The sequence below is a fragment of the Drosophila novamexicana genome, unplaced genomic scaffold (genome assembly GCF_003285875.2).
Source record: "Drosophila novamexicana strain 15010-1031.04,08,12 unplaced genomic scaffold, DnovRS2.1 tig00001089-arrow-arrow-pilon, whole genome shotgun sequence".
NCBI lineage: Eukaryota > Metazoa > Arthropoda > Insecta > Diptera > Drosophilidae > Drosophila > Drosophila novamexicana.
In genome coordinates, this window is record NW_020824841.1 from 818593 (window position 1) to 840297 (window position 21705).

The window sequence follows — 21705 nt, forward strand, 5'->3', positions numbered from 1 at the left end:
GTTGTTATTCAGTTCTTTCTTAATGCTTACTAAAAGTTTACTTGTGGCAAGTAGTAGGAGTTAAAGTTAGAGAAAAAGTTCAAAGCAGTATATGAAAAAAAATTAGTAAATATATAAACATTTATATGTATATATTTTAAATTTGAATTTATTTTGTATTTTTTTCAGTGAGAGTTTAAGTTATTTTACAGGTGTACGCCTCGCCAAAAAAAGAACTAAATAAAAATAAATGTTATAAGTAAATATATAATAAGTTAAGAATAGTAAATTGGAAAAGCTCAGTGCTACTTAGTTATTAAACTCTGCCCCGGTGCCCGCCCTTCTAATCGTAGAGCCCGGCAAACTTGTGGCCCAATTCAAAGGGTGTTCGCTTCCTTTGGACAAGGAGCTGTGTGTCCTTTGAACTGGACCGCGCGTTCGACATGATGCTCCTTCAAAACTGACTGGCTCTTGCTGCATTTCGCTGGTTGACCAGCGACATTAATATTTTGCTCATCATTTTAGTTTTTCTTGTTTTTCTTGGTTAGTTTCAAGCCCTGCTGCTTTTGGGATTTGTTTTCATTTCATTTCATATCATGTCTTTTTATTTTTATTTTTATTTTTAGTTTTTGTGCACAACCAATTATCCGCAATCATCATTTTTAGTTAAAAATCGAGATCTGATTTGGTTCTTCATAATTGTTCAGCTGTAAATTGATGAAAGACGTGGGTCTTGGGCAAAAGGTGTTGGTTGGTATTCTGTTTGGCTACGGTTGTTGTTTGTACTTGTGCTTGTTATTGTTGTTGCTGTTGTTGATAGTTTTGTTAGTATTTTGTTAAATGGCAATTAAATAGGTATGGATCTGGTAAATTAATTGTTTGGATCAGTGCGTTGCAATTTGACTGCTTGGATTTACATATACATATTTATCTTATACTATTTAATTGCATTTTTTTTTAGGTTATGCACAGTGAGCGCGAAATCGTAAAGCCAAAATCAAACAACCGAAACTCTATGTAAACATGGGATTAATAAGGCAATTTGTTTTCAAAATTATATGTGTGCTTCTTCTTTCTATATTTACATATGTATCTCACTTCAATTTTTGGCGGAATGCTAAAGGAAAAAGGAAATAAAAGAAAAAACTGTCGCCATTTCACTGTGCATATTAATTAGTAAAATCGCATATTAGCTTTACATACTCTTGAATTTATATTTAGATATATATTGTTTTTTGTTAGGGTTCCATACACTCCACTACATAATTGTAGGTTAAAAGCCGCTTTAAGCATATGAATGAATGTTTGTATACATCAACTAGTCGCATATGCATAATGGATATTCATGGAATTACCTTAACGATTGCGCAAAAGTTGGCATACATCAGACATACGTACGATTCAACTACGGTAGGTAGTATTTGATGCACATATGCACACATATGTATGCATATGCATATGCATGTATGTAAGTATGTATGCTAAAGGTATCCATTGGAATAAAAAATACGTTATGTGATTTATTTACATGTGTTTTCAGCTAATTGTGTATGATACAATGGTGTTCTATGTATGTATTGTGTGTGTGTGTGTGTGTGTGTGTGTGTGTGTGTGTGTGTATGTTGTGTCTGCGATTGAGCGTGTGTTTGTTGGTTAAAGAAGCGAAACACCATTAAACATATATTAAAATATGTGATATGCAGTTAGCAATAATTTTGTAAAAGGCTTGGGGTATATTAACAACAAGAGAGTTTCTACCACACTACTTCACAGAGAATTCGAACAAAACTAAACCAATTCCAAAATCGAGAAACTAAAATCAATTAATGAACTCAAAAAAAAAAAAAAGAAAAGAAAATACAAAAACTTGTAAGACAAATATGTACACATACTTATGGTAACAAAACTCGTTTTGAGCCTGCACAAAATTTCGAGAAAACATACACATATGTACACATACAAATTACTGATTCACTGTTCCAAAAGCCGCCTGCCATCAACCGAACTTAAACAACCGTCCTATCTATAGGAATTTATAATATACATATGTACACCAGAGTACAGTCAGTTTCAGTTGCGGGTTTTCCTGGCTATCCTGTGTTTTTAGGTCCAAGCCGGATGCAATATTGCGATCTCACATGCAAAGGATCAACAAATTTTGCTATACAATTATTTCTTGCGTGTGCGTATTTAAAGAGCGAGCTAAAGATACAGATAAAGGCAGACATAGCATAAGATACTCGTGTATATACACACACATATATATAATTATATATAATTATTTATATATATATTTATATATATATATATAGAGAGAGAGAGAGAGAAAGGGAGAGAGAGAGAGTGAAGAAAAGTTGAAGACAGACTGAATTAGTTTCAATTTTTTATACATGTATATTAATCACGGACATTACATTGTTTCAATTGATATTTACATTACTGTTCCCTTTGTAGTATATGTATAAATGTATAAATGTATCTGTGTGCGTGTGTATGTGTGTGTGTATGCAGCTGTGCGTGTGCTAGTTTCCAATTAACAGCGGCCCCGGTTGACATTGACGTAGTCGTAGAAGTTAACGTTGACGTTGACACTGCCATTGCCCCCGATTCACAGTCCCAAAACGCTATTCGGGTGGGATATGCATATAAATATAAAAATATCTATTTGTATATATATACATATATATATATATATATATACATATATTGCATGAATTACTGCATGACACATTCATATTCATATTCACATACTTTTACTCACATTTGTATTCATATCTAGCATGAATGTGCAATACAAACATTATTTGGGATAGTTTTCAGCAATTGTTTATTTTTCGTATTGGTTTAGCTATACATGTGTGTGCTATGTGTGTGCGACTGTGTGTGTGTGTGTGTGCGTGTGTGTGTATGTGTAACGGAACAGGACGGAATGTGGGGGCGGGGCATTTCAACAGTTTATAGGCATTTGTGTTCTTGCATGCCAACAAGAACGTTTTTTCTTTTACATTATGTGGTAGTGGTCCTTGGCAATATCTGACACTGGCATTAATAATGCGAGCACTCGTTGTACGCATAAAATCCAAAATATAAATCACAGAATCGAAAATAATAAGCTCTACGCAAGTTGTTAATAAAATATACAGTTATTTGTGTATTACATACGTACTAAATATAAAAATAATAATTCTTATGTTTAAGGGGAAACTTGGCTAAGTTGCCTAATACTCGACTCTCTCGACTCCCGACTCATGAATCTGGCCATCTTTTTATTTCGTTCGATTTTTGTTTTTTACTTTTTGTTGGTTTTCATGATTTCGATTTACCAAATACAAGAGTTTGTCTATCGAAAGGTTCAGAGTGCATGCTTTGAGTTTGTTGCCATACCAGTCCTCGATACGATAAAAGATACAAGATACGGAATTTAAAATACACTACTACGTTTGATAAGTTTGTGAATTTAGTGAATACGTCTGTGTCTCTGTGTGTGTGTGTGTGTGCGTGTTAGTAATTAATGTATGTTTGCATTTGTAACTGTAGTATGTGTGTGTGTGTGTGTGTGTGTTGTGTGATGCATACATACTTATATATCATCTGTGCAATGGAGTATACTTGTTATGATAACTAGAATGTAACCATGAAAATCAAATAATCTTGGTATATGGCCTGGCATGCATAAATGGATGATAGGGTTTTATTTAACGGAATACTGGGTGTATTTTTGCATATATATGTATTTCTTATCTCAAACATTTTAAAGTTTGGACATTGTTTGGGATTAGATTCAGGTCGAACTGAACCTAACCCAACTTTATCGATATTTCAATTCAATTTCGAAATTTAAAGAATGAACGTATTTATCAATAATATGACGTACACATGACTTACCTTACGATTAGGCTACAAATGATAGAATTGGAACACTGAACGCTTTATTATGGATTATTATTGTTTTTTTTTTCTTGGTATTATCATGCTTCAAGTAGGATTTACTTAGTTATGGTAATTTACAAGTAACCCAACCAATATGCACTATATCGATGCATTTATGTGGATTGTACGTTTCTAGTTATGTTAACGGCACTACCTAATTTGTATCGCAATCCTCTATTCACTTAAGGTGTGAACATACGGGATATACTTACATACACACATCATGCATGCATGTGCATACATACATGTATTAATATCATATGATCCTAAGATGAAGCGCTTTTGACTTAATCACATTCACACGAATCTCTAAAATGTATATACATGTATGTATGTGTGTATATATATATTTTTATATATATTTGTATGTATTCTTATCGAAATAATAGAGTGTTGAAATTTATTGCATTAACAAAGCTATCCTTGATATACTATGGGAATGCTTCTGGAAAGCCTGGATTTTTGCCAGATCATCAGAAATAATTTTCAGTGTAGACTTGTTAAGATGTTTGGCACTTTATTAGAAATCAGAGATCGGACAGATTGGATTTCCATGAAATTATAAAGCCTGCACGGATATTTAAGATTCGGCATACGCAGAAGGATAATCTTCCTAGTTGTTTTTACTCTACATTATTATCAAGGCAAATTGTTTTCCAACCAAATCGATTTGAATAGGACGAAACGAATTTCGGGTATTTGGTAGATGCGAATTTTGGGTACAAGGCTTGAAATATTTTCAGTACAACGGGCAATTGAAAATATATAAAAAACAAGATTGGATCAAGAAATATGGCTTACAGATACGGAAATCCAAATAATAAGGCAGTAAGTTGATTTCGTATCGCGAATCGAATGAAGCACATTTGTTAAATGCATGTATTGTAATGCAGGATGAGGTTTGAAGATCTAGATTATTAACTAATTATTGCACAAGGCTCAACTAGAAACATGAATTTATTTTAATGAGCTATGTATGCATATATATAAATATATTGGTACCTTTACACATAGCTAAGCACACACATACATACAGGCACACCTTTACACATACATACCGAAATATATGCAGCTACACTTGTTTGTAAATGCGTTTCATGATTTTAGCAGAATAACGACCATAAAGTTACACTAACTAACTGATTTAAGCTGTCTTAACAAATTAGAAGAGAATTTGATTTCTCCATAAATAAATTACCTGGGGCTAATCCGTGTTCTTATCCTATTATTAAAATCTTAAAAAAAAAAGACTACAAAGTTAAGGGTATTTTAATAATTTTGGGAGATTTTCATAGCTCAAATTGTTGTCTTCGCTGATTTTTCTGGTCTTTTCCTTTTACTTATGTTAGGCACTGTGTTGTGTCTCGTCTTTTGACTGCGCTCGGGAGTTTCTTTGTTTTAATATTGACTTTTTTTCCACCACAACGAAAACATATCTAACTAAATATTTATTTCACTTTGCTGAATACTTTTTAATACGTGGCAGCTCCAAGTAGTTAAGGATGTGTGGTATATATATAGATACATCTATATATGTATGTATAAGATAAAAAGTTGGCTGCTGGGTTTTACCATTTGCAACTGTTTCGGGTGTGCGTGCAACTTGGGCTGTGAACTATATGCACGTGATTGGGATAAACTTGAGATGTGTGCGGCGCATAAATTTTCAAAGTTTATGAAATCGCTTAAATCACAGCGACCCAAGTAACGACGCGACGGGGTCGCCACCTCCTACTGCCATAGACACTGCCATCGCCTCCATTTGCCGGCCATTAAATGAAATATTAAGAAAACAAAGAGCAAACAAACATCAGAAACTAGACACTAAAAGATTTCTGAATGTCCGAGCACACCAAGACGGCGCTGCTCGAGAAAAGTTCCCGTCCTGTTCTCGGCCCAGGTGCCAGGCGCCTGAGCCTCGGCGAAGGTGCGTGCCTTGCTGCAGGAAACTTGAAACGGGGCAATTTGTTGTACGTGTTTATAGCCAACAATCTGAAAAGGACATCAACAAATACAGCAAAACTTCAATTTCGAAACTAAAAGCGCTGCAAATCTCAACGGTGCGAAAGGCGAGTTTTGATTTCAATGTTGCGTTGACAAATTTATATGAGAAGAGGTTAGGTATTATTATTAATTATTATTATTAACACCTGTGTTTGAATCGCAAACATATTTATCAAGAACGCAAGCTTAAGATGAACCAGCTTATGTTTGGCATTGAAATTGTTTATATTTATCATGAACTGAACCTTTAGCCCGGTTAGCTGGATAACGAACAGCCTATGATTCATGAAGGAAAACATAAATGTAATTTTTTTAAGTTGCGCTTTTACAGCACTGATAAATAAAGAAAATATGTATTTATGTTACATAGATTCAATTTAATATATTGTACTGATATTGTTTGTTTCATTTCAAAATAGCAAGAGACTTCTACAGAGACTGAAACTCTTTCTAGCGTTCTTTTAGTAGCATAATCTGTTTTGCAACAGTTGAGTTTTCTATTGTCAAGAAATACAGCAAATGAATGTGGTTTTCAAAACCAAAATACCGACTAAATCCCATAATAGTTATCGCCACTCACTCTTTTAGGAGATGCAGTATAGCACATACTTTAAAATGTTGGCAGCAAAGTGTGCGTATACTTGCAGCAGTCACTGTAAGCGGCGAAAGCATCTTTGCACCTTTAAGACCAGGCCGAGAGACAGTTGAAAATGAGAACGTAATCGAAAACTAATAAAAACTAATTTAAAAAAAAAGGAACGTTAAAAAAAGCGAAAAACAAAAACAGTTGATAAATACGTGAAAACGGTGGCGGCAGTTTTCGAGGCTGAAGGCAAAAATCTTAGCTGATTAGTTGTTGTTGTTGTTGCTGTTGTTGTAGTAGCTGTTATTGTAGTTGTTGTTGTTATTGTTGAGCTGAGTTGAATGTGCGTTAATTTGAAGTCAGAGAACTCCCATGGCAATGCGCCAGCGGCCAACGCCAGATGGCGTTGCCTCTACTTACCAAGCAGCGGCACGGCATCGGATGTCGCTGGCATCGTTTCCGCTACCATGTTCAGGAAGACTGTGAGCGATAGTAAAATAGTAACTCCTGCAAGTATGCAGCACAAAATTATTGCACGCCCATTTGTAATTGTGTGTGCATGTGAGTGTGTGCGTGTGTGAATGTAGTGAATGTAGTTTTAAATAGGTACAGAAAGCAAGAAAACATGGGAAAAGAAAGACACACAGATAGAGAAAGAGAGAGAGAGAGAGGGAGAGGGAGAGAGAATTGGTTGATAGAGAAAGAAATTAATATTATTATTATTATTATTTGGTACAGATAACAACTAGTTCTGTTTGCACTTAAGTTGCCAAACTAGAAATGAGTACACGAGAGCTGATCCAGCCTGATCCTGCCTGCTGCTCCAGCGTTGCGTGCTGCTGCCCTGCTGCAAGGATGGCATATTGTATATGATATAAATGCGACTTGTCCCACATTGTGGCTTGCGTTTTTTTAATAAAAAACTACTACCGTATTCTCTGCGCTGAACCTCAAGAAGTCCGTCAACAGAAAGTTTTCAATTTCGCAGTCAGAAAACTAGTTCTCAATCAAATCAAAAATAAATAAATAACACACACTTGCACACACATCCGTTATTGTCATAAAGCCTGGAACTTATCATTATTTATGGTTTTGCTGGGGGTTTCTTTTTGGCAGCTGGCATTTGTCAGTGAGTGCTTAGCCTTATCAAAGTATATTTTGTTTCAGCTCCCTTTTTTCAAATTTTTTTTTTTTTTTATTATCTTTTTTATTTTTTTGGTGTCCTGTGCATATTTTATGCTTGCTCTTTTGAGGTTATATAAATTATGTGAAAAGTCAGCTGGTTGAGCAGTAGCGAGAGTGAGAGAGAAAGAGAGAGGGGGGGAGGGGGTAGGGGGCAGCGCAGGGCCACCAAGAGTGTCGGGCAAACATAAATTAGCCACAGGGTTTTACGCAAACTTGTCTATTATGCATGAGCCATGGCTGGCAGCCCTAATGCGTTTGGCTACACACACACACACACACACACACACACACACACACACACATGCACACATGCACACTCGCACACACACAGACACGCGGACACGCATGTTGAGAAGGGGGGCGTGTTCGCTATGAACAATTTTTAAAATATGGCCATTTTTTTGTTTTCTGGCAGCTGCAAGCAAAACTTTTGCAGCTCTTGCTCATAAACGCGATATATTTATATCTAGTATATATACTTATATAAGTATTTTTGTATAGCAGTATTGTATAAATTTTGACATGCACCATATGCTGCGTGTTAAAAGTACGTGATGAGCCACATCCATAGCCATAGCCATGGTCATGGCCACTGTCTGCCGTCTCTATGTGTGTGCGTGTGTGTGTATGTGTGTGTCGTGTAGTCGCACATGCTCGGGATATGAGCTGCAAAGCATTTTGCCACATTTTCGCATAACTTTCTCAGCTTAATGTGTGCGCGAGTGTGCATGTGTGTGTGTGTCTTGGCAAAAGTTGACACGAACGCTGGCAAAATGGCGGCAACAGAACATCTTTAGATCAACAGATCACAATATTCATATCAATATCAAGAAACCAAAGAATTCAAAAGTAAACTTTGTAGTTTTTCCAAGCTGAGTATAGTATGGCTTATTGAAAAGTTAAAAAAATATTATAGAAAGTTTCCTTATCCCAATTTTCATTAGAAATTCATAACATATTCAAGCATCTTATTCATCATTACTGCAAATGTTTATTTGAATAGAAAATATCTAAATTAAATTAAATTCTGAAGTTGTCAATGCTTGCGTTTTTGCTTGGATAGTTATCGATTAGAATCTATTAATCTCGTAGCTTGAAAGTTTGACAGCAAGTGTATCAAATCGAGCTAGTATCCTTGTACTGATTGACTGAGCTGGATGCATTAGGCAGTAGAAATTCTATAAATAAATATATGTATATATATATATATGTTTTGCAAATATTTGTATTTTAGTTGCGTTGCTTGACATGGTTAACTAGTATAGTTGCAACTGGGGTTCAAGGGTTCAAGGCTCTGTGCTCATTTGCTGTCCGTCGTCTGTCGCCCTGCATTTGCCTCCTATTCTCGTCCTAAAAAGGTGGGCCAGCAGCTGTGCCATATTTTTCACTTTGCCAGCGTTGACTTTGATTACAAATGATGGCGACTGTTTTGTGCGCCGAGGCTCACACTTGCTCGCTCTTTGTTTGTTTGCTGCCAGAGTTGCCATTGCCGTCGGCCATTGGATTGCATTGCATTTGCATAGTTAGTCAAGGCTCTATGGCGTATACGTAATGTGTGGAATATGGTGGCAGTCAACTTGTGTCCTACTACTACTACTACTACTACTACTGCCAGCAGCCTCTTGCAGCGAATGGGCTTCCGTTTTTCAAATATAAGTGAAATATAATATAACTCTGTATGCGTATCTGTGTGCGTGTGTGTGTGCTTTTTTTTTTGGTATATTGTTATGCTTTTACATATAGACGAAATTTGATTTATAGAGCATGCAAAGATTCCTACAGAAAGTCAACAATTAAAAAATCGAAACACTTCGGAGCATATGGATAAGGATATCAGTTTCGGTTTCAGTTTCTGTTTCAGTTTTAGTTTGGTTTCTGGTTTCTGGATTTCAGTGTGTATTAGATGGACACTTACCAAGCGAGAGCTTCTCACCAGAATCTGGTGGCAGGGTAAACCCTAGCAGTGCCATCGATGCGATCAATACGCATGGCACAATCAAATTGAAAAAATAGTATAAAGTTTTCCGTCGTATCAAAATGGCGAATGTTATGTCAATATAAGGTTCTGGGCAGCAATTATAGTAGATTTCATTACGTTTACCGGGCACACCTGGTTGGGTATAATTTAGATATGGTTGTTGTTGATGTTGTTGTTGTTGGTATTTGTTTTGTTGATTGGTTATTAGGTGCAAATGAGATGGGCGTATGCAGAAGAGAAAATGAGAATTATTCATAGTCATTAATTAGTATTCAATATTTATTCATTAGTTAGAGCTAGTTAAGTTTATTGTTTAACAGTTTCAAAAAGTTATTTAATCAGTTTGTTTTTACGGCCTCATTGTGTGGAGTATATGTGTGTGTATGCTCAGAATTAGTAAATTACTGAAAAATGCTCTTAAATGCAATTTATCTCAACTCACCTAACAAGTCCCATTCGCCATTTGTTATGAAACTGGAGATGTCGCCGCCAGCTTCATCCTGTAATTGTAGGTCCAGCTGTAAATAAAATCAAACAAAAATATAAATATTTAGCAGCTTTTCAGATTTGTGTACGTATATATATGGTACTTAATCCTAAATGCTTGTACTTGCAAAAAGTATGTGTATGCTGTTCTGTCTAAGTAGTTGATGTTGTTTTTCTTATATTTTCCAGGGGATTTGTATCAAAGTCCAGCATGGACAGATTTAAGCTGTCGACCAAAAAGGCTGCAAAATGTAATCGTTTTATCACCATAACAACAGCATCAAGTTGGGCAGAATACATACTTATACGCACTTACATACATGCTTATGTCGTATCTATAGAGACATATACACTAAATACTGCTAAAGCTCGCCAAAAGTCCTCAACAAAACCGCTCAGTGGCTGTCCCCAAAAGTGAAATCACATATGTATCTGACCATATATATATTTGGCTTAAAAAGGAACAGTAGTCTGTTGTCCGGGTGGGAATACCAATAGACAAGCAGAGGCCAGCGGGCCAACAGACCAGCAGGCCAGCCGGCCAACAGGCAAAACTTGCCCCAATTACAAATTGATTTATCGCACTTTCACTAAACAACAGTTTATGCGATTTTGTTGCTTAAAGTTTTTTATGTGCTGGCGATGACAGCAACTTGGTCTTGCTTACATGTAAGTATGTAACGAGATCTAAAGTAAGAAAAAATTTTGAACATTTGGCGTACCGTCCCAGAAATACCCTTTCAGCAATTGTTGGCAATTTAGCGTAGTAACATTTCAATATCTCCATATATATTTCTTATCGATTATTGCTATACAAGCTGTATGATATAGAACTTTCCTACAAGATCTCAACTCTAAACTTTTTATGCTGTACATCGATAAAGAATATTTCACTTATAAGAATTGAAAATAAAATGTTAATATCTACATTCGTGTGCTTTGTTCTATGCACATATTTCGATACCAAAGCACCAAAGTATCTTTAGTCGAGTTTTATGTAAAGGATTCCGCCACAGGTGTGTTAACTCAATTCAAACAAGGGGAAGCCCAACTTTCAGCTTAATTCTGATTTCTGATATATCTTAATATTTTATAGAGAATAAAGAAATCTTCCACTATTACAGGGCTATTTCTAATATCTAAAATATCTACATTATTAACTTTTAAAAATTATTTCCCGATTTTAGAGTCATTTCTAATATACAGGTTTATTTCTAATTTCTATAGTATCTTAATTTAACAAACATTCTAGTTCTAAATAATTTACCACAAACTAATTTGCGGCTATTCTTTACTTCAAACATAACCTCGCAATTGTGCTGCCCAAATACAGGGTATGCACAAATACGCAGTGTACTTTACTCGCACTATAGTATCATTATGTGACTGCCGGCCACATAATGCTGTCATTTTGTCAATAAAAAGTCATATAAAACTCACGCATAACTTGTGTGTAACTTGCACAGTTCAGAAAAGCAAACAAACCAAAAAAAAAAAAAAACATCGCTTTACTTGACTTTTGGGTAAATACGAGTATTTTTGGATATTCCTGGACCAATGTGCGTCATTTGGCTGTTAAGTTCGCTCTTAGATGTTATTTATGTAAGAGAAAGAGCGGGAGAGAGAGAGACCGACTGTGTGTGCGTGTGTGTGGATAGATGCCTAGCTGGGCGGAGAGAGGCAAGTGTACAGGCGGGGGGGCTAGATAAAAGTTTTCTCATTTAAATGTTCCAAACAAAAGAGGGCGCTAGACAAACAGAAGCATCTCATCAGCTTTGTGCAAATCAAGTCAAAGCCAAAAAGTGTTAATGTAGTTGTGGGCAAACACTCTAACACACACACACACACACACACACGCGCGCACGTACACTGATAACAGAAATATAGAAACTTAATTGTAACAGCGTGTGTTGTGTGTGTGTGTGTGTGCGTGTGTGTGCGTGTTTAAGTTCATTCATTTGTTTAATTTGCCAAAATGCAGTCCAAAAATAGCGAACATTAGAAAAATAGACAAGTTCTAATTAAAAGTATTTAAGCCTCTTATGTTTTGTTCTAGATCAAGACATTCACCCAAACACGTGTGTGCGTGTTTATAAAGTTGCAATTGCCTTGAAAATTCTGATTACTTGTCAAAGCTGCTTTGATAGTCCTAACACAATTACATTTGTAATTATGCACATACGTATACTTAATAACGATGTGAATTTATGCTTTTCGCACTGTACCCAGGTTGTCATACTTAGGACCAAGACAACAATTGAATTAATTGATTTATTTTGCAATATGGAAAACCCATAAGCATTTTAATAATAAACACTAATACATATATAGGCTTGGAATATTTTCGTAAAACGAATTTAGTTTAGTGTCTAAATGTCAAGCTCAGACACAAACGACACGAGTTTGTCGCATATCCCAAAATATTATCTGAATGCCTAAATGTGTGAAATAGTTTGGTATCGCAAACTTGAACAACAAGAAGTCATTTGGTAGCTGGCCTCAAAAGCCTTTGATAGTGCGTGGGAAATGGGAACGCGTGGCTTCTGAATATATTCGTAGATAGTTTCTCGAGAGCAGGTCTTGAAGCCGTTGGCTGTTGTTGCGAATTGCTGCTGCAACGAGGGGAATGAGGGCGGCTTTGGCCCTCTTGGTGTTAGTTTGCTTAATGGCTTTTTGCAATGTCCGTTAAAAAGTGATGCAACATTTTGGTCTTTCTTTTAGCAGCTCCTGGCCGTGGCCCCTGGGCGCCAATTTCCCCATTTCATTTTATGGCCATAAGGGCGTGGCTGCTGCTGCGCTGCGTTGGCTTCATTAAAAATTGAGGCGCCCGCAGTCAAGACTTTTACTTTGCCTGGCATCTGATATTGCGCTGTTACGACTCTCCACCATTATGAATATGCAAAGTTATATTGCTGGTAGCGTCAGGTCTAGCGGACCGACTCAATGTAACCGATCTGATTATGAACATTGCATTTTTCGCATTTGCCAGTTTATCAATATTCAAATGTATCTAATTAAATATGAATATATATTGACACGGGCTCAGCTCTTAAAATAGCGCAGACGAAAGAACTTAAAGGATTTCATATATTGATTTTAATGATTATCAACTTAATTTATTTGCTTATATCTAACATTTGGAATGTGGGGCAACAGTATAACATTTTACAAATAGGTAATATATTATAAAATTATTTTACAAATCAGTCATGTCATATTATAATTTGTACATTTATTATACAACGCATAGAAGGATAAATCTGCATGCCCATACAGTATATTATTCCTATACCAGCTTCAACATTCGAGTTGATGTAGGCGTGTCGGTCTGTCTGTTTCTTTGCAAACTAGTGTCTCAGTGTTAAAGCTATCATCTTGAAACTTTGCATAGGCCCGTCTATCTGTTGCAGGCAGTACATATGTCGGAACTGCCGGATCGCACAACTGTTTAGTATAGCTGCCATAGGAATATCTTACCCAAATTCGGTATTTGTAAGTTATACTATGCCTCTTATATGTATACAAACTCTTTTCAACATTGGACCCCTATATTATCTAGGTGTTATAGGAAAGATCGGTCGAATAGTTGCCAAAATATTCTGTTATCAAGGATATTTTCATCATACTCAGCATTAGCGAGCTTCACTATTCTCACATATCTGCAAAAGGGAAATGTCTCCAAGGGAATTGTCTTCCGCGTGCCGAAGATATTCTTAATTTTTAGATCCTTATTGCTTTTAAAACTATCTTGATATATGTTTAACTGGAAAGGAAGAATTTAGTTGGTTTGCTCAACTCTAGCTTCAGTATACATACATATAGGTAAATCGCGTATTCAAATAGAATTGTTGAACATTAAAACTCGATGTCTCCAGGCAGACAGTTGCTGATTAAACCAAGACAAGTAGCTTTTGTTGGGCGACCCTAGCTTAGCCCTCGCTTTATCCATTTAACTGGCACATACACCATACACACACAGACACACACACATACAGACATACGCACACAAACTAAATTTCATACACAGCAGCCACTCAATAAACTTGAGCACGTAAAGTTTTTGCATCAACATAAAAATAAAACTCAAGTCGTTGGCAGCGCACAATTTGCTAAGCTGCGTTTACTTATTTTTGGTATTTTTGCCCGGAACAAGGTGTAAGAAGTGGTGTAAGGGGTGGGGCCTGGGCAACGGGGTAAATGGTTAAAGGGTACTAGAAGCCAGCTGCTGCCGGAACGTAGCCGAGCACAGTTTTAAAGTCTTTTTTTTTTTCCTATTTCTGTGCGGTGCTAAATTTTCCTTTGACATCGTCGACGTCATTTTATGGCAAAGCCAAATGGCCAACTGCGAGCGTTTGGCCCCAAAAAACTTCTCATATTATATAATTAGCCTTAAACACTAATTAAAGCTGCATATTGTTGTTATGGCTTATTGGACTCGAGGGAGCTATTCGCACAAGTTGCGGCAAACAATGAAAACTCACTAATCTACGCAACTCAATCATAATAATCGTGTGTGAAATAAACTAAATCTAGTTGAAATTACATTGCAAAAAAGGCAGATAAATCTATAGATAAATCGCTCCCCAGCGGCGTTTCAAGTGCGCTGCATGTTATTAATTTTTTTTATGATTGCGATCTACTTTGTATTTATTTAACCAAACGAAATGTTTATACTTAATTAAATAAATAGCTATATATAAAACTGTTGGTCCTGACTGACTGACTTTTTGGCTGATTAATTGGTGATCAACGCCCAACCCATACCGTCAGAGCTAGGAAGTTGAACTTTTCACCGTAGTTACCTTATGTGATGAAGCTGCACGTAAAGACGGGGTTTCGGGAAATTCGACCCGAAAGTATGGAAAACTCGCGAAAAAACGTTTGTATGAAACTTTTTTGTTTACCATCCGATCGGCCTTAAGCTCAATTTCAAAATTCTGTGTTCAAATTCATTTGAGGCGTGTTTCATACTTTTTCAAAAATGTATTCCTCCTTGGTGCAAATGGGGGTCAAAGATTTAGTGGGAAAGTTTCAAATTTATTTCCATGGGTTCCATGGCGGCAAACGTTTGTATGAGAGCAGTTTGTTTACCGTCCGCTCAGTTTCAAAATCTTTTTGAGAACATTTATTTTAAACATGCCACGGGCAAGGCCGGGCTACACTCGCTAGCATTATATATATATATTACCCGCTAGTATTATTATATATATATATATATATATTATATAATTATATATTTATTTTATCAACTTGTTATGTAAATTTCATTGTCAACTTCAACAGAGCATAATTTATATAAGTATGTCAAATGGTTGTTCTATATAGAAAGCCGTAAAAATATGTATATAGTTTGAAGCATGGAAGTCAAGCTTCAGGCTAGTTTTACATCGACTGTTTGGAGCCCAAAATTCCCATTTATATAGAAAAAGAAAGCCTTTAACCAAAACCCGATAGAACAGTATATATTTTTGTCAAAAATAGTTTAAGTTAAAAAATTTTTGAGGTAAACTCAGATTCCAATGCATAAATAACTTGGGCCACAGCCATGGCGTCTATCCAACCAAATTGCTTAAATTAAATATTTTTCGGATAGAGATCAAATTTAGCCCACAACTTGAATATGAAACTATTTAAGGTCTGCAATAGTTTCAGTAGAACGGGCAGTGATGAAAACCAAATTTATTTGTTTAATTAAAGGGTTAAGCTAAAATCTGGATTTATGGAGACGAGCCTGAAGGCGGAAAGTTGCTTAGAGCCGATTTTCTTTTTGGGTTCACAGCTTTGATGGAAATGCATAGATTTATTTTTACGCTGTTGTGCTTAAAGGAGTGCAATGAGCATCATCAACATCGTCATCAACATCGTCATCATCATCGCTGTCATTATCGTCTTCGACGTCATCATCGTCCCCAGGCTTTGGCTGGCAAGCAGAATTAATCCTTGGAAAGGCAACGGCATCGAAATCGACTTTGGCGCGGAGTTGGGACTTGAGCATTAGGGGCAAAGGCAAATGGATTGAAGCACCGACTTTCTGCTGCACAGATAAGCACTTACGACTGCGTCGCAGTCAGGGCCATTGTCAAAAAGTTTTAGCGATTTCGAATGACGCTGCCTCGGCAAACTACTTGCCATCTGCCCGCTGGGGTATGCCCCCATCCGCTGCCGTTCGCTTACACGCATATCTATCCGTCTACAGCTGTAGCTCTGCGCCCCAGTTTAGCCTTTGTCTCAGCCACAGTTGAACTGACATTGAATTAATTGCAATTGCTTGGGCCCAGAAGCAAAGTCGAATAAGGCAGCACTTGATGTTTACACTGCTTGAATAGCACTTGAATGGCAGCAGCAGTAGGGCAGTAAGCCAGTGGGCGTGGCTTTTCATAGCATTTACACTATTTCTAGTTGAGCGAGGTAGAATGAATAACAGTAACAGCCGTGGAAGGAATGAATATATGAATACGACTGCCTATGCTGCAGTACAAATCGCAGCAGTAGCAGTTAATATATTGAAAGAGTTCCAATATAAATGCTATTAACAGTAGCTGTTGTTGCGTAAACAGTTTGTTTCAGTAGCAAGTCAAGAGCAAGGTAAATGCTAGTAGGAGCAAGTAACAGTAGCTGTAACTAACATTTACATTCAATTAAGGTTAACAGTACGTTAACAGTGACAGTAAAGCCAGCAGTGTTAAACTCATTAACAGCAATAATACTTAAAGATCTACCTTGGCACTAACACTCTTGTAAGTCTGTACAGAATAGATAAGCTAGCAGCAATAAACAGAGTGGTTTATGTATGAGTAGGAATAACAGTCGCATTAACAATATGCTAGCCTTAACAGAGAGTGTATAACAGACGTTCTGATCACTATAACCAAGTTGCGCAACAAGAATAATTAAATGTTATGACCGTAATTAGATATTGATGTTGGGGTTTCTTTATGAACGCAATTGCTAACATTAAAATGTACAATAACAGTGGCAGAAGGCACACTTACAGTGTTAATTGCAATTGGTTCCGGTTCCGGTACGAGCCATGGAACCAGTGTAAATGGGCTGCTTGTTGCAAGGACACTTTCAAAAGCACCCCGTCCCTTGCGGAAACTGCCGTCAGCGGCAAAAATAATTAATTTATGTAAATAAGAGTTGAAAGAAGTCTTAGATTGGTATTGCAGTATGGCAGCAGGGCGGGCCGAAAAGGAGAAAAATTGGTCGCAGCTGTCCCTGGAAATTCGTAGCATTTGGAACAATTAAATTTGGCCAAAAGACTTTTGTGGCATACGCCTTGGCCCGGGGCCACAAAATGCATTTGAAATTCTAAAAGCAGGCCAGAGCCAACCAAACAGAGCAGAGCAACAACGAGTACGGCCAGTACTTATCAAAGTTGTGGGCCAACTACGGGTAAGTACATATTTTTGACGACACTTATTGCTGCACTGGACAGCCGTGGGCTTCAGCTGGATGCCGTAGATGGACGACCATTCAAGGTCGCTCTGCCGGGGCACCAACTTGTCGCATATTTATCTTGTGTCGCATGCTTCGGTTGACAGGCAAGCCCGAAATAAAATACACACTGGCTGGCAAGTACTTGACAACAGTTTCACAGTACACTGTTTACTCGTACACTTGGCCACCAACCTACAATACCCAACTGTTCAACTGTTCTTTCTGCAGCGGTTCCCCAAAAATTTTGTTCATCTTCGCCGAGCTGGGCCCAACAACTGGGCAATGTAGGAATTTCTTAAAATTTTCTCCCCAAGTGCACTTGGTATTGGGTTCGGTATCTATAAATAAAGGGTATACGAAATTCGGTAATTGTCTGTTATTATTATTATTATTCCATTTCATTGCGCCGGCCGCCCAAGTGCTTGAATATGGTTAGCTTGAATGCAGTTTTATGTCCAAAATTGTGTTTCTTCAGCTATGCGCTGTTTATTCAACAACGTTTGTTTACGCAGATGTTGTTGCTGCTGTTTGTTGTTATTTCATGGTTTGTTTGATATTTGCATACACTTTTCTTCTTTCTGCTCGTAATTGGGTAACTTAAATTGGTCAAAAAGTTGCTCGTCACATTTCTTTGCTCTTCAGCACTTGATATGTTGCGAATTGGCCCTTAGAGAGACTTTATTATTAACAGCAAAAAATAATTTTAATTCTGCTAAGTTGGTCTATCAAAAAGAAAAAGAAAATCAGGTTGTGTGCATAGTTTCAATCATCTTCCGTTTCGATCAATGCCTTTTCAGTCGTGCAAAGCTTAAACTCGTTGCGAATTGTAACGCGTCAAGCAGCGAAAAACACCAAGCAAGCAATTCCGAAATCTGCTTAAAATGAGTTCTTCTTTTTAACTTATGGAACCTGAACTGATCTGATCTGAGTAAAAATTCTGTAAAAATTTTCTGCTTTAAGTTTTATATTTATTAAAGTAGATCTTAGCTGACTAAACCCAATTTAACCCAACATTGCCCAACTGAACCTGAAATAAACTAACAAAGGCTAACAAAATCGAATGTAACTTAACACAACCCATCGATCAATCAGTGTACCCATTGTTTCTTCCTTAGAACCAATATAAATAACATCCCTGAGCTGTTGGCTTACAGAACAAAGAATAAATAAACAAGAATCAAGAACCTAGAATCAAGATGCAATCAATGAAAAATTTAGTGTTCAGTATTAATTGTTCGAATCGATGATGCATGTATACGTTTGTGTATGTATTTGATTCGGTCATGTGTAGGTGAGGAGCCATCTGGCTGAGCTGGCAACGGTACTTAACCAAAATGACGTCCACAGCCATTGTCGCCATTATGTTACACTAATAGAGCACATAATACTCGTGCATGGCTGAAAGCAGTGGGCGTGACAGTTGCGACTACAACAGCGACATCAACAATGCTAACAACAATGGCAACAGCTGTAAATAAGTGGCTAAGTGAGTATGGCCAAGAGTGCTTATTTGTTCAAGTGCGCTTGAATGAGAACAGCAGCACAAGCAGAAGCACAAGCAGAAGCACAAGCACAAGAAAAAGTGACAGCAAAACGTTGTAGGCAAAAGAATGCTAAAAATTATAACTACTCGCACTCAAAGCTCTTTAGAGAGTGGGTGCGAAACCAAGAGTGACCGTGTCCAAAACTCAGGCTCAGTCTCGGACTTTTCTCTTTTAAGTGAGAGGCATGGTAGTTTTTTATTAATTTATTTTTTATATATGTGTTGCCTTAGCAATGGCTATTAAAGTTGTCAAAAACTGATAGAGGGATAAGGCTACATAAGGCTACAAAACAATTTTGAAACGAACAGGTTGGAGCCCGAAACGAAAACCTTTTCTTGCAATATGGTTTGAGTTTGAAATCGAATTTAAGAGCAGGTTGCTGGTTCGAACCGCAAGTCAAACCAAATACGGCTTCTAGAAATGATCGATTGGTGTTGCAAAGCGAAGGCCTGTTCTTAAAATGAAACTAAATGGATTGACTTTCTATATCATACAGCTGCTGTAAAAACTTTAAGCTCTTGAACGGGAATATATCGTACAGCTGGAAGCACTTCCATTTGCAAATTTGTCAGCTAGAATATTAAATCATCATCAACATATTCAATTGATGTTCGATTGTAATGCTACCCTTACCCTTACAAACTGTAGCCGTTGTCGTTGCGTAGTTAAACGTCTGTTTGTCTGAGTTGAAGATGGTCTTGGCCAGAAATACGATACAGAGCAGACGCAAAAAGAAAAAAAAATGTAATTGTATCAACTTTAGCAACTAGCTGAGAATGTGTGGCAATGCATGTATGTATGCGTGTGTGTGTGTGTGTGAAAATGTGCACACAAAGTTGTTTATGACACATTTGGCATGTCAACATTTTGGTTGCCATTTGGTCACTCGTCTTTCCGCCCACCAAACGAGCAAAGCTCTCGCCCGCGCTGCCAGCTGGCATTGTTTTAAAACATTTTTGAATTGATACGAGTAGAATGCAACAGCAACTCGCAATTCCGCTTTATCGAGTAGCATTTTATTTGCACATTTTGTTTGCATGTGTCATTTATTGGCGTGCAAACAAAACGTTGACTTTACTTGTTTCACCAGGCACATTTAATTAGTTAACTTAGTTTCACAATAGTTAACCAATCAGCACACTGCGTGCAGTCACGTTATGAATACAAATATAGAAAATATATAACTTTTGTCACAACATATTTCCATTAAAATAAACAGATATAATTCGTATTTTATTTTAAAGTCTCACTTGATTATTCAAATTTTTTCAGAGTAATTTTGTTGCCCTTGCAGGCCCTTGCCATAAATTGATCGAAAAATGCATTTTTGCATGGCAAACTTTTATATTTTTCAATAAAGCTTCACTATTTTTCTAATATTTCTGCAAATCGGTTTACCATATTAAAGAGTAGCTTTCCTAGTATCCTTAACATGCGTGTAATCGAAAATTGTCGCCAGTCTTGCTGGTGGCAACAATCGATAGTCGAAATTATCGATAATTTTAAACTCTCGATCCTTATCTTTTTGGCTTGAATGCTTTGAACACGGATTTCAGTATTATGTAAGCCTCTGTGCGCTTGGTTTTAAATCGATTTGCTCCGCATTACTCGGATTTGTTGTTTATCGTCGCCCGCTTTTCAGTGTGTATGTATATGTTAATGCCTTGCGCTTGGATTGCCTCTGACTATGCGCCCGCTGACTGGCCGCCAACGGCTTAATGACTGTTTTGTTGGCGCCACACAGCACCGCACAGTCCAAACAGAATCGGGCTATGGGGATAGAGATGATAGTTGGGCTGTGGGTTTTGGCTAGGATGATGCCAGCAGGCAGCAGGCAGCAGCCTCCATTTCCTGTCAGCGGCCGCTGTCCAACGCCCGTCGTTCGCCCGTCCGTCCGTCTGTCCGTCTGTCCGTCTGTCCGTCGGCTCGTCGGTCCGTCTGACGCTTTTTGTCAGTATTTCAGTGCAGCTGCAGCATTTAACTATAAGTAAAAGTTTGCTGGTTTCGCCTGATTACTTGCCACCCCTTTCCATATAGTGCATACCCATTTGCATAGAGCAGTTGCCTTGGTTTTAGCTGCCGTTGCCGATGGAATTTGCGGAGCGCTGCGGAAAAAAGACAATAGCAGCAGCCCCTCTGTTCGCCGCGCAGCACCGCGCCACGCCCCACCCCAAAAACTCCTCCATCTCCCCCTGTTCCGTTTTTGGTGCTGATGATGATGCTGAATCTGGTACTGGGAAAAGTCAGTGTAAATTATAAAAATACTCGTTGCTTGCAATTTGTTGAGCCTGTGTGCTGGCTTTCTCTCCCTCTCGCTCTCTCACTCTCTCTCGCTGTCTCTCTCTCTCACACTCGCTCCCGCTCTCGGTATGTCCCTCTCACACACAGTGGGTCTTGAAAGTTTTCACTTTTTGCTTTACGGCATTTTTTCTTCCCTTACTTGTGTTATTATAATTTTCTCTGTCACATTAAAATGCGGTTGAAATGAGCAGGAAATGCGCGCGAATTCTACTAACCCAGATAATCTCGAGGCTGATTTAAGCATTTTTGCATTCACAATTTTTAAATGTTGCAAA

General features: G+C 37.4%; 1 protein-coding gene across 1 annotated transcript in view; it reads right to left on the bottom strand.

The window, feature by feature from the left end:
- Positions 1-21705, bottom strand: part of LOC115766344 (neuronal acetylcholine receptor subunit alpha-7) — a 128012-nt gene that overhangs the window by 8703 nt on the left and 97604 nt on the right. Inside the window, exons 6-8 of the mRNA XM_030710238.1 lie at positions 10102-10177; positions 9597-9791; positions 6917-7003 (exon numbers count right to left, since the gene is read on the bottom strand). Of these exons, the coding sequence (XP_030566098.1) occupies positions 6917-7003; positions 9597-9791; positions 10102-10177 (358 nt within the window). The remainder of the gene's footprint in view (positions 1-6916; positions 7004-9596; positions 9792-10101; positions 10178-21705) is intronic.